The following is a 14,956-nucleotide window of genomic DNA, read 5'->3' on the forward strand; positions in this document are numbered from 1 at the left end:
TAGTGAAACTGCTTCAAAATAAAAGATAAAATTGAGCTGGAGGTGTAGCTCAGAGATAGAATGCCCCTAGTTTCAATCCCCAGCACTACTAATACTGATACTAATAAGTTCTTCAGGAAGTTCAAGGGCCCGCGCTACCCAATCCCAAGCACTCTCGGATCCTTGAACCCACCTCCTCAAGGTAAAGTATTAAATGCCCCCACATGTCTGTTGTGACCTTGCTTGACCTCCACCTACCAACCACGGAGTAAAGTGCTACATCATCTAATTTTCCTATTGCCTCAGACAGATGCTCATTAAACGTGTGGCCAATGAGTAAAGACGTGGCTGTAAGTGAGACCTCTGAGTCTCCTTCAGCGATATTTGTAACTATTTCCTCCTCCGTTGGAAATTATCTTTCTTATCTACTGCCCGTACCTCTACCTTGGGGGAGGGTGGTAGGAGTACCTTAGAAACTGCCAAGACGGAGCCAGATGTGGTGGCGCACACTTGTAATCCCAGTACTTGAAAGGCTGAGACAGGAGGATCGCAGATTCGAGGACAGCCTCAGCAAATAGTGAGATGCTCATCAATCTAGTGAGACCCTGCTTCAAAATAAAATAGGGCTTGGGTTGTAGCTCAGAGGTAGAATAGCCCCGGGTTCAATCCCCAGTGCCACAAAAAATAAATAAATAAAAGAAAAAGGAAATATCAGGACTGAATTATCCTCTCCATTTTTTTGCTTCTTCTGTCTGAAATGTTTGAAGCCCTCCTGGGAAGGATTTATCTAGGATTTAAAGGTCTGATCTCAGGTGTACATTAAGGCCATCCACAAAAATTCTAATGAGGATGCAAAGGTTGATGGTCTATAGACACATCTGGGTTAGGATCTGATAGGTCGGGTCCCTCCCGCTCCCCTCACGGGACAGGAGGCGGAACCCTGGGAGCCAGAGCAGAGATGTTGCGAGACTCCAGAGATCGTGAGACTCCAGGTATAGTGAGACTTCAGACATCGCAGGGAAGATTCCGGATGCCACGAGACTCCAGATGTTGCAAGAAGACTGGCATTCTCATGCCGCTAGCCCCACCCAAAGACCCGGGCTACATTAATACCCTCTCTTCCTCTCTGCTGGTGACTCTGCTGCCTGGTCCTTTCCCCCACGGCTGCGGACCTCGCCCAAAGGTGCCAGTTTAATTAAAGAGGCCTTTAATAACTTGGCTGGTGTTCGCCTCCTTTGCAACCCCCAACTCAATTTCAACATTATAGGATCTATATGAATAAATTAAATATAACTTATATAACTTATCAACTATAAAAGGCCACTACTACTCATTACAGCTGGACAAAAAAAAATAAATAAATAACTTAGGACTATCCAGTTGAAATATCTGACTCAGAATCAGTAAAAAACAAAAGTGCAGATCTGGGGGAAATGCACATGTGGTAGACCCTTCACCAGGGAAAAAGGTCACAGACAGAAGCTCAAAGTTTCCCAAGGCCTGTGAGCCAGGGCTGAGCCAGGAGTTTTCAATCCCCCGACGACCATACTCCATTCAGTCAGATGTGTTCTCAAAACTACAGGGACAGAAAGTGCTTTCCTCTCCTTCTGCCATATAAACAGCAGACTTTTAATTCTGCTTCTTAAATCTCTTGTTCAAATTCACAGAAAAGCGCTTTCTTCATGCATGCAAATCCCATTCCTATATTAGACCCATTGTCAAAAAAGATGAATTTCCTGTTGCCGGCAGGGCATACGAGTCCAATTACATTTCTAATTTACATTTTCCCCGAGAACATTTGCAGCTGCCTCTATTCTACAATTGACAAGTGCAAGCAGCGGCTTCTCTCCTGCCAATGGGGAGGGTTGAAGCCTGGCAGGTTACCTCTAAGGTCTTTTTCTGCTTTGTGATTCCTTAATTCTGTAGCTAATTAGGTTTCAGCCATCATTAAAGCAATTTCATCGGAAATGTTAAGGACAACGCCGGAGATAAACACAAATCCTAATTTACTATACGGTGTGCAATGAACCGAAAAGAGACGCAGGAATCCTGTACCTCTTCCTACTCCCCCAAGCTAACGCCCACCTGCAATAAAAACAAAGAGTGGGGCTGAGACACCTAGACAACCTCAACTAGTTACCGAAGGCAAGCCCGTAACCCACGCCTATTTAAAAAATAATTACAAACATGCATTTTTATCATTTATAGATTCACTACTATAAAAAAAAGTGTGAGCAATGATATTTCTTTAATATATAAAACTGGACTTCCAGCCTGGCTTGGTGGCACCCACCTGCCATCCCAAAACTTGGAAAGAAAAAACAGAAGGGTCAGGGTTGGAGGCCAGTACACCAGAGCATAGCGAGACCAGTTCAAAATAAAATGGACTGGGGGTGCGGCCTGGAGATAGATTGCCCTGGGTTCAGTCCCCAGTACCACCAAAAAAAATGTGACTTTAAAAGTTTGGTAGGTGGGTGGCAGAGATGGGAGGATCGCGCTTTGTGGACAGCCTCAGCTACTTAGCGAGGCCTTTTGCAACTCAGTGCGACCCTGTTTCAAAATATAAAAAAAAAAACTAAAAAATAGGACTGGGGGTGTAGCTTGGAGGTAGAATGCCCCTAGGTTCCATCCCCAGTACTGATAAATAAAAAAAAAGGAAGAAAAAAAGCCACATTCTACTTCCCCGGAGAAGGGTGAGGCGGCAGGCCTTTGTCAAGAAGCATAGGGTAAAGTGCATGGAGGTGAGCGGCCATGCGGTCCCCTCTTCTCAGCACAAAAGATCAGAAACTCCCAAATTCAATTAAACATGCATATGCTTATAGGCAAAAAAAAAAAAAAAATAGTAAAGTGACCTCCTATGTGCCTAGTATCTTTTGCCGGAATACTGGGCCCCTCGGGTTCCGCTGCACGCTCTTGTACAGGACTCTGTGCTATGCGGTGCTTGATTACACAGCGCTGCGCTCGCTACACCATCCTGTGGCTGTTTACTCTTCAGTACATGATACTACACTATGGCACAGATTCTGTGTGCATGTCTGTCTGTCTGTCTGTGTATTCTGAGCGTCCTGCAAGATCTACTTTAGCTGGGCAATATGTCAGAAATGCAGACTACTATCCCTGACATACTGCATAAAGACTTCACCTTTAGCCTGGCTATGATGGCCCAGGCCTGGAATCCCAATACTTGGAAAACTGAAACAAGAGGATCCCAGGTTTGAGGCCAGCCTCAGCAACTTAGGGAGGGCCTCAGCAACCTAGCAAAACGCTGTTTCAAAAGAAAAAATAAAATAAATGAAAAGCCTGAGAGTGTAGCTCCAAGGTAGAATGCCCTGGGTTCAATTCCCAATACCCTCTACCCAAAAATATGCATTTTAACAAGATCCCTAGGTGCTCTGAGCACACGTTTATGTTGGAAAGGCCCTCTTATGTTCTATGATCCCATACCAAAAGGCACTGTAGTGCGATATTTAACACACAGAACCAGACTGCCTCGACTGGAAATCTCAGTTCTGCTATTCACTTGGGCCAAGTAATCAGGTTTTTCTATGACTTGGTTTTCTTCCTCATTTTTTAAATAGTATCTATGCCACAGTGTGAAGATTCGAGGTTTCAACATATGGAAGCCCTTGAAACAGACCCCGACGCGCCCACCGAGCACACTATTTGAAGGCCGGCCATTCCAACAGCGTGGCTTGCTCTCGAGGCTCATCCCATGTGGGCGGGAGAGGAAACCTCCCAGGAAGCCGGCTCGGCGTCCATCGCCCCTGAAAGACAACTCAGGGAAAGAAAGCAGAAAAGCAGAGCCGGCCAGGCAGGAGGAGGAACGGCACCGCTGCCTGGGAGGAAAGCTTACGAAGTAAAAAGGGGTTGCGAATCGCCTTGGCCGTGTAGAAGAGAGATGCCCCTGCGACCGCATAAAACTGTCCGGGGGAGTTTTACTCGGCCATAAAGAACAAAGATGTTTCCTTTGGGGGGAGTGGACAGAACTGCACAGCATCAGGCTAAGTGAGGCCGGCCAGCCTCAGAAGAGCGAGGGCTCTGTCTTCTCTCCTATGTAGACGCTAGAGAGAAAATAGGAAAGAAAAGGGATTTCAGGGAATGGAGAGAGACCCGAGAGTGGAGGAAGGGTGCTGGGGGAGGTAGGAGGGGAGGGAAGCGCGAGGCTCGGGAGGGAGATAGAGCAAATTACGTTACGGGCGCATATGAGTTCATCACTATGAATATCTTGTTATGGTGGACGGGGTGTGAGGGGTGGGGAGGGAAACGGACCAAGTGATGCTGTGTGCCTGTATCAATGTATCGCTATGAATCTAGGATGTGTAATTACAATACGCCAATAAAAACCAATTTAACAATAAAAGTAAACTTAGTGTGTTCTATTTCTTAAAAGACTTTTTTTTAACTAGGGAGTGAACCCAGGGACATTCTACCTCTGAGCTATACCCTCGCCCCAGCCCTTTTTATTTTTTATTTTGGAATAGGGTCCTCCCAAGTTGCCGAGGGTCTCGCTAAGTTGCTGAGGCTGGCCTTGAACCTGCAATCCTCCTGTCTCGACCTCCCATGTATCAGGATTACAGTTGTGTCGATTATGCCCTGTTTCGTAAGAGACTCTGTAACGGATACCATTCTATGCTCCTATCTCCTTAACAAATATGCCTAAACCTTTCTGTGGGTTGTGTTCAAACATTCCAGTTTGGTTTTGCCTGTGCCACAAGAAATAAAGGAAAGATCTGTAAGAATTGTGGAGACAGAGTTATGAGAAGGTTCGGGTCTTTCAAGAAGACCAGAAGGCCTGGGAATGATTCCACATATTCCCAGAAGAAGGTCAGGGGCAGCTTTCCGGGACTCAGGGAGTCATCTTCCCATCCTCTCCCTGCCTGGCCAGGATGATCCAAGTTCTGTACCATTAAGCGCGCCAACAGGGTCCCTGACACCGAGAATAGTTTGTGGATGGAATAATTTCTCCTTCACTCACCCTGTGGGCTGCAGACCTCCTGAAGAATTTCTTTCTCCAGATTCTGCAGAGATTCAAACTTTCCTCCGTAGAACACTTTGCCCTGATCGTTGGTCATCTCCAAGAGCTGGGAATGTTTGGCTTGTCCCACCCCGATGGCAAAAATAGTGATGTTTCTGTCCCGGAGGGCCTGGGCTGGAAGGGCTACGTCATCCTGGGAGACCCCGTCAGTGATCACGACCAAATACTGAGGGACGCTGGGTCTCCCTCCTCTTGAACTGTCGAAGAAAGGCAGAGTGAAATGCAAGGCTTTCCCGGTGCGGGTGCCGTCGTTCATCTGCTGGACAACCAAGATGGCGCTGAGAATGTCCGCCTTAGAGGAGTACTGGTTGAGCCTGAATTCCTCCTGGGGCTCTGAGCTGAACTGCAAGAGGCCAATCTGAACCTCAGCAGCGCCGATGTTCGACTGGGTCACCATTCTCTCCATGAACTTCTTCATCTTCTCGAAGTCTTCTGGGGAGATGGATTCAGAACCATCTACCAGGAAGATAACGTCAGCTTTCCTCTTCCTACAGGCTGGGGGGAAGAGGGGGCAGAGAAGGACATGCATTCAGGGTCTGAAACCAACGAATTACGAGTTCCCGGGAGCAGGAACTTATAATATATTTACCATGGACGTATTTTTCAAGAGAGTGAAAGAGGAAGTCAACCAAGTGCATTTTCTGCAACTCGGCACAGAAGAGTCTTGAGTGAGACACAGGTATGGGGTGAAGAGAGGAGACTTTACCAGCTTGGTTTCTGCCAGGTGAGTGTATTTGAGTCCATCCAATATTCCCTTGCCAATTAGTGTGTACATGTAGAGAAAGAAGCCCGTTCTAGTAGGCTAGACAAATACTTACTTGGAAGAAAGTAAAACGTCTTACCCTCTGAGGAGCAGATGTCCCGGACTATTTCTTCTCGGATGGCCCTCAAGGAATCAAACTCGTATACAAAATACACCTTGTCTTCTGCGATCTCCCGAAGCTCTGTCGTGTTAGCATCTCTGACTCCAATGGCCAAAAGGATGACACCATCACGCCGAAGCCTCTCCGCAGCCGCAGACACGGGGTCTGAGGACTCACCGTCGGTGACCACTATAAGATACCGGGCAACGTGGCCCCGGGCCGTGTCCGCAAAGACCCCGGTCATGTTGCCCAAAGCCTCCCCGGTGCTGGTCCCACCGCCGCCCTGCTGGATGGCATCAATGGCTGCCGTCAGCTCTGCCACACTGGTGTACTGGCTGAGGGTAAATTTACTTTGAATATGGTCTGAGTACTGAATGACTCCAAACCGGACTCGGTCGGGCCCAATCTGGAACATCATGACCACCGCCTTCATGAACACCTTCATCTCGAGAAAATCGTCAGGGTAGACGCTGCCGGAGCCGTCGATGAGGAAGTAGATGTCTGCCTGCTGGATGTGCGTACAATCTGGGCAGTGGGAAGAAACAGCATCCAGGCTGCACTTGTTAACTGCACAGGAAAGACAGTGTACTTCCTGAAACTTAATTAGCTAGATTAAAACTAATTTAAAACTTTCAGCTTTAAGTACGCCTTACTTAAACGAGTCACTTGGTGTTAAGGCCTAGACTTCAAAGGGCTCCTAGACTTTGCCAGCAGGTCCGGCGCCTCCGAATCTGACTTTCCTCGTCTGTCAAGCAGAGATCTTAACATCTACTCCAGAGGCTTGTCGTCAGGCTTAAGTAAAATTATGTAAACACGACAGAGCTTGAGAATTAGAATTTCAGGGTTAAAAATCATCCTGGCTGGATTTGTGTATGTTTGTAGTACTGGGAACTGAACCCAGAAGCATTCTACCATGGAACTATGCCTTCTGTCCTTTTTCTTTTTCTTTCTATTTTTTCTTTTTCTTTCTTTTTTTTTTTTTTTTTTTTTTTGGTACTGAGGATTGAACTCAGGGGCATTCTACCACTGAGCTACACCTCCAGCCTTATTTTTTTGAAACAGGGTCTCACTAAGTTGCAGAAGGCCTCACTAAGTAGCTTAGGCTGTCCACGAACCCATGATCCTCCTGTCTCAGCCTCCTAAGTACTGGGATTACAGGCATGCGCCACTGCACCTGGCTCAGCATTTAATCTTTTAAAACCTAACGGATTGCCGGGCGTGGTGGCACACGCTTGTAATCCCCGCACTTGGGAGGCTGAGACAGGAGGATCGCACAGGTTTGAAGCCAGCCTCAGCTACTTAGTGAGGCTCTCAGCAACTTAGTGAGACCCTGTTTCCAAATAAAATATAAAAAAAGTCTGGGAGTATAGCCTGGAGGTAGAAAGCCTCTGGGTTCCACCCCCAGTACCACCAAAAAATAAAATAAAATAAAATAAAATAGAATAAAATCTAACAGATTCCTCAGAAAAAATGAGGCACGTTCTTCTCTTGGTTCCTTTCAGTGAAACCCGCCAGCCTTACGTCATGAATTATAGGAAAGACTAAACAGCTATTCATGTCTCCTGGCGGGAGGGAAGTTATTTGAGGTGGGAGCTGGGCTCCCCCCCCCCCCCGCCCCAGCCTTCTCTTGAGAGGACCGAGGTCCAGGCAATACACCAAAAAAAAAAAGACTTCCATTTATCTGAATAAAAAAAACTTTTTTTTGGCGGTACTGGAGATGGAACCCGGGGACATTCTAACACTGAGAGACACCTGCAGCCCAATTCTTTATTCTTTATTTTAAAACAGGGTCTCACTGGGTTGCAAAGGGCCTCACTAAATAGCTCAGGCTGTCCACAAACTGCGATCCTCCGGTCTCAGCCTCCCGAATGCTGGGATTACAAGCGTGCGCCACCATACCCAGCTATTTGAATGAAATTTGAATTTGGCTAGACATCCTATATTTCATCTTTCAACCCTGCCCTAGAGGATCACATGTTAAAGAAGAATGTGGCTTATGTGGCTTAGAGGGCTACAGAGAGGCTTTGTCTTGCCCCCTGTGGTAAATTGTTAAATCTTGGAGAATGGAGAGAGAATTGTGGAGAAAGAGAGCCGGACCTGAAGTCTGAGTGCAGGACCTCGGTGCAGGAAGGGGTGTCTCCAGCCAGCCTCACGGAGCAGTGGCCCAGCAAGCCCCGCCACATCACGCACCATCCGGAAGAGCTGAGGGCCCTGAATATTGCCTGCACTACACATTTTTGCTAGACTTGACAAATGAGGAGCTTTTGGGGGTAGGGAGGAAGGAAAGAGAGAATATTTCTTACCATCGGGATACAGCTGAGTATCCACATCTGTTACACTCATGCTGGGCTTAGCAGAGTGTCATATATGTAAATACCAAATGACCAATAAATGGTAGATATTGTGGCTCTTACGGTCACCCAGGACAGGATTCTAGTGAAATCAGCAACGCTTAGCTTTATCTCTAAGTCCCCCACTCCTAAGCCTTCTAGACTTCAGGCCAGTTTTCCTGATAAAGTTTTTCTGAGCTGCTGTGTAGTCTGAGAAAGAAACCAACTCTCTACCGTGTGCACTGTGTGTCAGTTCCTTTCCTCTTTCCTCCCTAAAGAATAAACACAAGGAGCGTACAAGGAAATGAAATTCCATCTTGAACAGCTTTGCTTCTCATTCCCAGAACAGAGAAGGGTAACTAAAGACTGGTTTACAGAGCCGTGAGCGGGGCGCGCGCCTGTCATCCCAGGACTTGGGAGGCTGAGACAGGAGGATCGCAGGTTCGAGGGCAGCCTCAGCAAGCAGTGAGACTCTCATCAACCTAGAGAGACCCTGTTTCCAATAGAAATAATGGAACTCAGAAGCAAAATGCCCTGGGGTTCAATTCCCAGTGCCACAAAAAAAAGAAATGTATTTATATATTCCGTATTTCTAGACTCAGGACCAGAAATCAAGAAGTACAAGATCATTCAGTGTTCGTTGGTGTTTAAAAAAAAAAAAAAAAAAAACTCAGTGATTTCCTCTCCCTGAAGATATAATCACAGTCTTGAATATTTAAGGCAAGCACCTATATTTCAATGATTCTAATTTAAATCTACAATTCTAATTTGAATCTAAAAAAAAAAAACTAACACAGGTGAACAAAAATAGACCTGTTGACAGACAGGAAGATTTTTCTAACAGCCAGTATGTGGCGCGTTTGGGGGTTCAGGATGTAGGTGCTGTCAGTCCAGGATGCTTTTCTGTTTTGTTCCATTTTAAACTGCATACGTAGTAGAAAGTCTCCTAACCAGCCTCTGCTTAACGAGCTCGTCAGATAAATTGCTGTCCTCCCTGTATCTTAAAACGCCGGCGATGTCCTCAAGAAGCGCCAAGTGTCCATAGTCTGCTTCACTCGGGAAAACAAGCTTCCCACAGTGAAGTAGATTTGTTCCCAGCCTGAAAATGACAGTTTTGTTATAATTGTATAATTAATCAAACATCGTGCAAATCAGTAGGATGTGTGTGACAAAAAGAGGTTTACTGCACCTATGAATACCAGATTCACTGTTTCGAAAATAATACAGCTGGGCGTGGTGGCGCACGCTTGTAATCTCAGCACTTGGGAGGCTGAGACAGGAGGATTGTGGCTCGTGGCCAGCTCCAGCTAATGAGTGAGGCTCTCAGCAACTTAATGAGACCCTGTTTCCAAATAAAGTATAAAACAGGTCTGGGAGTGTAGCCCGGAGGTAGAAGGCCCCTGGGTTCCACCCTCAGTACCTCAAAAAAGAAAAGGAGAAAATACAGACAAATTATTGATGTTTCTTAATGCTGGCATGCTAGATAGTACTATGAAAGATAGACTGCTTGAGACCATAAATATCTATAAGGACTGCCAGCCGTGGTGGTGCACGCTTATAATCCCAGCATTTGGGAGGCCGAGGCAGGAGGATCGCTGTTCTAGGACAGCCTCAGCTACTTAGTGAGGCCCTTTGCAACTCAGTGATACTCTATTTCAAAATAAAGAATAAAAAATAGGGCTGGGGTGTAGCCCCACAAAAAAATTTTTACCACAAAAAATATCTACAAGGACTTCTGTACTTGGACTGTTTCAGAGTGGCTAAAGTCTCTCCCCACCTTAAAAGAACTGAAAACAGAAATTGTAGGCAAGAGACTATTGGTTGGCTTATGAAGAAAACACACAGAAGTCCAGTACTCAAAGAAACTTCGGCCTATACCACAAGATCAGCAAATACCAATCCATATTCAGTTCTTCGGGGTTTCTACTATAAAAATGTGCATATTTTTTTCGTTAGAAGAGATAAAGAATAAAATAGGAAAAGATAAAATGTTTACTTTGGGGGTTGAAAGTGCTGGGGATGGAACCTAGAGACATTCTACCTTTGAGCTACATCCCCAGACCTTTTCTTAATTTTTGTTTTGTTTTGTTTTGAAATAGGATCTCACTAAGTTATTGATGGTCTCACTAAGTCACCAAGGTTGGTCTCAAACCTGCAATCCTTCTGTCATAGCCTCCCAGGTACTGGGATTTTTAATTGGCTCTAGAATTTTTTTCCTCTTGCGGGAGACAGAGAGGTAGGTTTATGGAAGAAGGAGGGTAAGGACTTTCAGAGGAGAAGAGATGGGATGTGGAAAAGGCCCTCCTACCTTCCTGCAGGGTCTGGCCCAGCCCAGTGATGGAAACCCCTCTGCCCACCATCTCAGGGCAGAGCTGGTTTTTCAGTCTTTTTCGCACAATAGAGAGCTGCAGGAAGGATTCCAGGGGGATGGCATGCTTCCAGAGAGGATACGTCGCCATCTTCTCCAGGTTCCTACCCTCTGCGGCACGCTGGGTGCCCACCGCGTAGACGGTCACCCCCGCCCTGCGGAGCTGAGACGCGGGTCTGGACACGTTGTCCTGAGCGAAACCATCCGTGATGACCACGGCCACCTGCAGCACTCTGTGTGGGGCCCCGAGGCCCTTTCCCTGGCTGAAAACTCGGCTTCTCAGGAAGTCCAAAGCAGCTCCGGTCTTCGTCCCTCCCCTTCCTCCCCGGTAGGCTAATTTGTCTAAATGCTCCAAGATCTGGGCTGAATTCTGATATGTATCCAGGGAAAATTCATGTCGTGGGTGCTCGCTGTAAAAGACCAAGCCGATCCTCACAGTGCGAGGACTCACACTGAGAGAGCTGACGGTGGTCTTCAGGAAATGGACAGTTTGTTGGAAATTGGGTTGCCTTGCCCTGCTAAACTCCTCAACGAGGAATACTAGGTCAGCCCGGACGGCAGTCGGACATGCTGTCAACAAACAAAACAGAAAGAAGTGTTTTAGCCTGAGAACAGAGTAATGGGGACAATGCCCATATGTAAAAGCTATGATCATGATACATTCTCTATGCTACAATAACAACTCCAGCATTACAAGTTGTAATACATTGTATTAGACTAACTTCTATCTGCACATTTCAGAATATAGTGAAAGTCAAAGAACCTCACAGGGCTCGTGCCTCCCTCAAGATTCTCACAAGGAAGGATTCCCATCACCTGCATAATATGTAAAGAAATAAGTATTTATGATGCAGTGCTTTAAAATCAGTTTATCTCAGTATCTGAGGCGCATCTGACTTTTTTTGTGGGGGGGGGGGTACTGGAGATTGAACCTAGAGGCATTCTACCTTCAAGCTGCACCCGAAGCCTGATTTTATCTCTGTTTGGAAACAAGGTCTCACTAGGTTGCTGAGAGCCTCACTACATTGTGGAGGCTGGCTCTGAACCTGTGGTCCTCCTGTCTCAGCCTCCCAGGTGTGCACCATCACACCCAGCAGCATCTCATTCTTGACCCATTTTTTCCTTCATTTGTCTAGTTTCAAGAGATGCTGAGTCAAATTCTCTTTGATAGGCCTGACACCTCCTCCATATAATGACTTTCTTCTTCTTCTGGATAAAAGATGAACATAATAAGTTGTGACTAATCGGTACATCTTTCTTGTGTTGTTTTAACAAAGACAATGTGAAATGTTGCTGGTTCCTATGAAAAGTCCTTGTCTAAATATTGGGCTAGCTGTTTCATTTATAAAAGAACCTCCTCCATGTGGTGGTGCATGATTGGAATCTCAGTACTTGGGAGGCTGAGAGAGAAGAATCACAGGTTCAGAACCAGCCTCAGCAACTTAGTGAGAGACACTGTTTCAAAAGAACAAATAAAGCTGCTTGTGATGGCCCACGCTTGTAATCCCAGTGCTTGGGAGGCTGAGACAGGAGGATCACAGGTTCGCAGCCAGCCTCAGCTACTTAGTGAGGCCCTCTGCAATTTAGTGAGCCCCTGCTAAATAAGAAATAAAAAATAGGGCTGGAGGTATAACTCGGAGGTAGAATGCCCCCTGGGTTCCATCCCCAGCACCACAAAAATAAGAATGAATAAGAAGGGCCTGGCGTGTAGCTCAGAAGTAGAACATCCCTAGGTGCAATCCCCAGTAGCACAAAAAATAAGAAATAAATCTCTCTCCATCAGCCTGTCTCAAATGGAGGAGAGAGTATAAACTCCCACCAGGACCGAGCACCTCCCTCCATATTTGGAAGACAGCGCTTAATGGAAGAAATCCACTGTGCCACATCTGCGGCCAGGTGACAGCCAGCCCTCTGGCTCAGAGGTTCCACCTAGAATCCAGCCTTTCCGCTGCAGTCTCTCTTTGGCCCTCTCTGATCCGGTTCTTTTTCCTGCTGAAAAGCCTCCCATTACTATTAGTGTCCTGGAGCCCTGTCCTGAGGGTCCTCCCTGCCCAATCCAACCTCGTCCTTCGCAACTTCTAATGCCTCCCCCAATCCCAATCTTTTTCACTTTCTTTCACATTTATTCAGACTATTCCCACTTGCACACACCATCGGGAGCGTGGAACACTTGCCTGGCTCTGCCCTTTGCCAAGAGTGCCCTCCTCCCTTTCCCTTGTCCATTAAGGTAACACCCAATACAGAGGGCCGGCCCGCGCCTGCCCAGTGCGCTCTCCACTGTGCCCGCCTGTCCTATTCTACGTCCTGCGGTGTCCACACAGTGCATCTTAGTTCCTCGGTACGCGACTGGATGTAGATGTGTTTGTCTTTTCTGCCCATAAAACTGCAAGGCCCCCAAGTTCCAGATGTTGAGAGGTCTGGGCAAAGCAATGACAGTTTCAAGAAAGAAGAGCCAGGTCACATTCATTAAGAACTGAAAGGTCGACTTCCAGGAAGATGGCGACGGAGCAAAACAGGGCTTGCGAGCCCCGCTAACAACCAATCTCTATTACCACAAAATCAGCGCCTTTCATAGCCAGAAAACACCATCAGCAGAGAAACAAAAAATGTAATTTTAAAGAACAGAGAAAAAGAGGGCTGGAAAAACGAGACACCAGAAACCAGACCGCAGTGCCGCAGCCGGAGCTGCGGCGTGAAGTGGCGGGCGTCATTTTCCCTTGCAGCACCAGGCTCCAGAGAGGAAGGGAACTCATAACGAGCTCAGAAACCAGAGAGGAGATACGCCGGCCTCACGCCCGAGAACGCGGCAGCAGCGCCTTACTGCTGGCGGCAGCAGTGAATTCACCGGACGGCACCAGACCAACACACTCAACAGCCCACCAAGCTCCAGAGAGGAGCGGCGGACAGCTAGCCGAGGTGAGCCGCTGCGGAACAGCCGGGTGGGATTTGGCAGATCTCTCGGCTCAGGGAGCATCTAAAGCTCCCAGGGGCTGGGCTCAGAGCACCCTGCAGGGACCCAGAGTGGAGTTCAAAAACAGAAGAGAAATACACCAGCCTCACGGCCGAGGGCGCAACAGCGGCACCATATTGCTACCGGCGGCAGCAGCAGCGAATTCACCGAGTCCACGACAGCTCCATCTGCACACTCAACAGTGAGTCAAATTGGGGCCCCTAGAGGAGAAATCCCAGTACTGCACTCCCAGGGACTTGACCCAGTGGGGGAGTGGTGGTGGCAGAGATATTACACCATAGGAGAACGCCCAACCTGGCACCCCCCATGGTCTAAAGCAGCCTCGATTGACTCCCAGGGTCTGAGACTCTGTGATACAACCCAGTAAAGGAGTAGTGGGAACTGAGATACCACAGACTCGAGATCCAGAGCACCTTAAGTGAAGTCGTAGTGACCCAGGGAAGAACCCAGAGAAGGCACAAACTTCCGAAATCATGGGAAAGAGGAATAACAATGGAGCAATGAATGCCCACAACCCCACAACATCAGAACCCAATAAAACAGAAATTCAGAGATTTCTAGAAGATCAAATCAGGAAAATAACTGTAGAAATAATACAGGTGTTTCGAAAAGAATTCAGAGAGAGCCAAAGAGAGATAAAGGATGCAATTAATGAAGTAAAGGCCTCAATTCAAAATACAAACAACCGATTAGACCACATGGAGAATAGAATCTCGCTCCTAGAAGATGATCATTCAAAAAACGAACGCATAGTTTCTAATTTAGAAAAAAAAATCCGACAGCAGGAATCTGACATCGAAGAAATATGGGCCCATTTTAAGAGAGCTAACCTAAGAATAATTGGAATAGAGGAGAGAAAAGAAGGTGAAACCAAAGGGATTAACAATCTTTTCAAGGAAATGATAGCAGAAAATTTTCCAAACATAGAGCAAGAGGTCGATACACAGGTTCAGGAAACTTAAAGAACTCCCATTAGAGAAGATCAGATAAGAGGATCCCCACGCCACATAATTGTCAAAATGACCAATGTGGAAGCCAAGGAGAGAATCTTAAAGGCAACAAAAACAAAGGGCCAAGTGACATTCAGAGGCAAACCAATGAGAATCACTCCAGACTTCCCAAACCAAGTCATGAGAGCCAGAAGGGCTTGGAGTAACATATTCCAAACTCTGAAAGAAAACAAATTCCAGCCAAAAATTTCCTATCCAGCAAAACTTTCTATCAAATTAGATGGAAAAATAAGAAGCTTCCACGACAAACAGAAACTGAAGGAATTTATGTCTTCAAAACCAGCGCTAGAGAAAATACTCAAAGAGATTAACTACAAAGAAGAATTAGGTAACACACACCAGAACCAGAGAAACAAGATTTTCCATCCAACAGTCAACTAAGATTGGTTATCTGTGGAGA

General features: G+C 46.6%; 1 protein-coding gene across 1 annotated transcript in view; it reads right to left on the reverse strand.

Annotated features, from left to right (window-relative positions):
• Window positions 1–14,956, reverse strand: part of LOC308263639 (collagen alpha-4(VI) chain-like) — a gene marked incomplete at both ends in the record, with an annotated part of 92,593 nt that overhangs the window by 55,764 nt on the left and 21,873 nt on the right. Inside the window, 3 exons of the mRNA XM_080696624.1 lie at window positions 4,955–5,509; window positions 5,857–6,402; window positions 10,516–11,145. Coding sequence (XP_080552750.1) covers window positions 4,955–5,509; window positions 5,857–6,402; window positions 10,516–11,145 — 1,731 coding nt within the window. The remainder of the gene's footprint in view (window positions 1–4,954; window positions 5,510–5,856; window positions 6,403–10,515; window positions 11,146–14,956) is intronic.

The sequence above is a fragment of the Muscardinus avellanarius genome (assembly GCF_963383645.1).
Source record: "Muscardinus avellanarius genome assembly, chromosome: 5".
NCBI lineage: Eukaryota > Metazoa > Chordata > Mammalia > Rodentia > Gliridae > Muscardinus > Muscardinus avellanarius.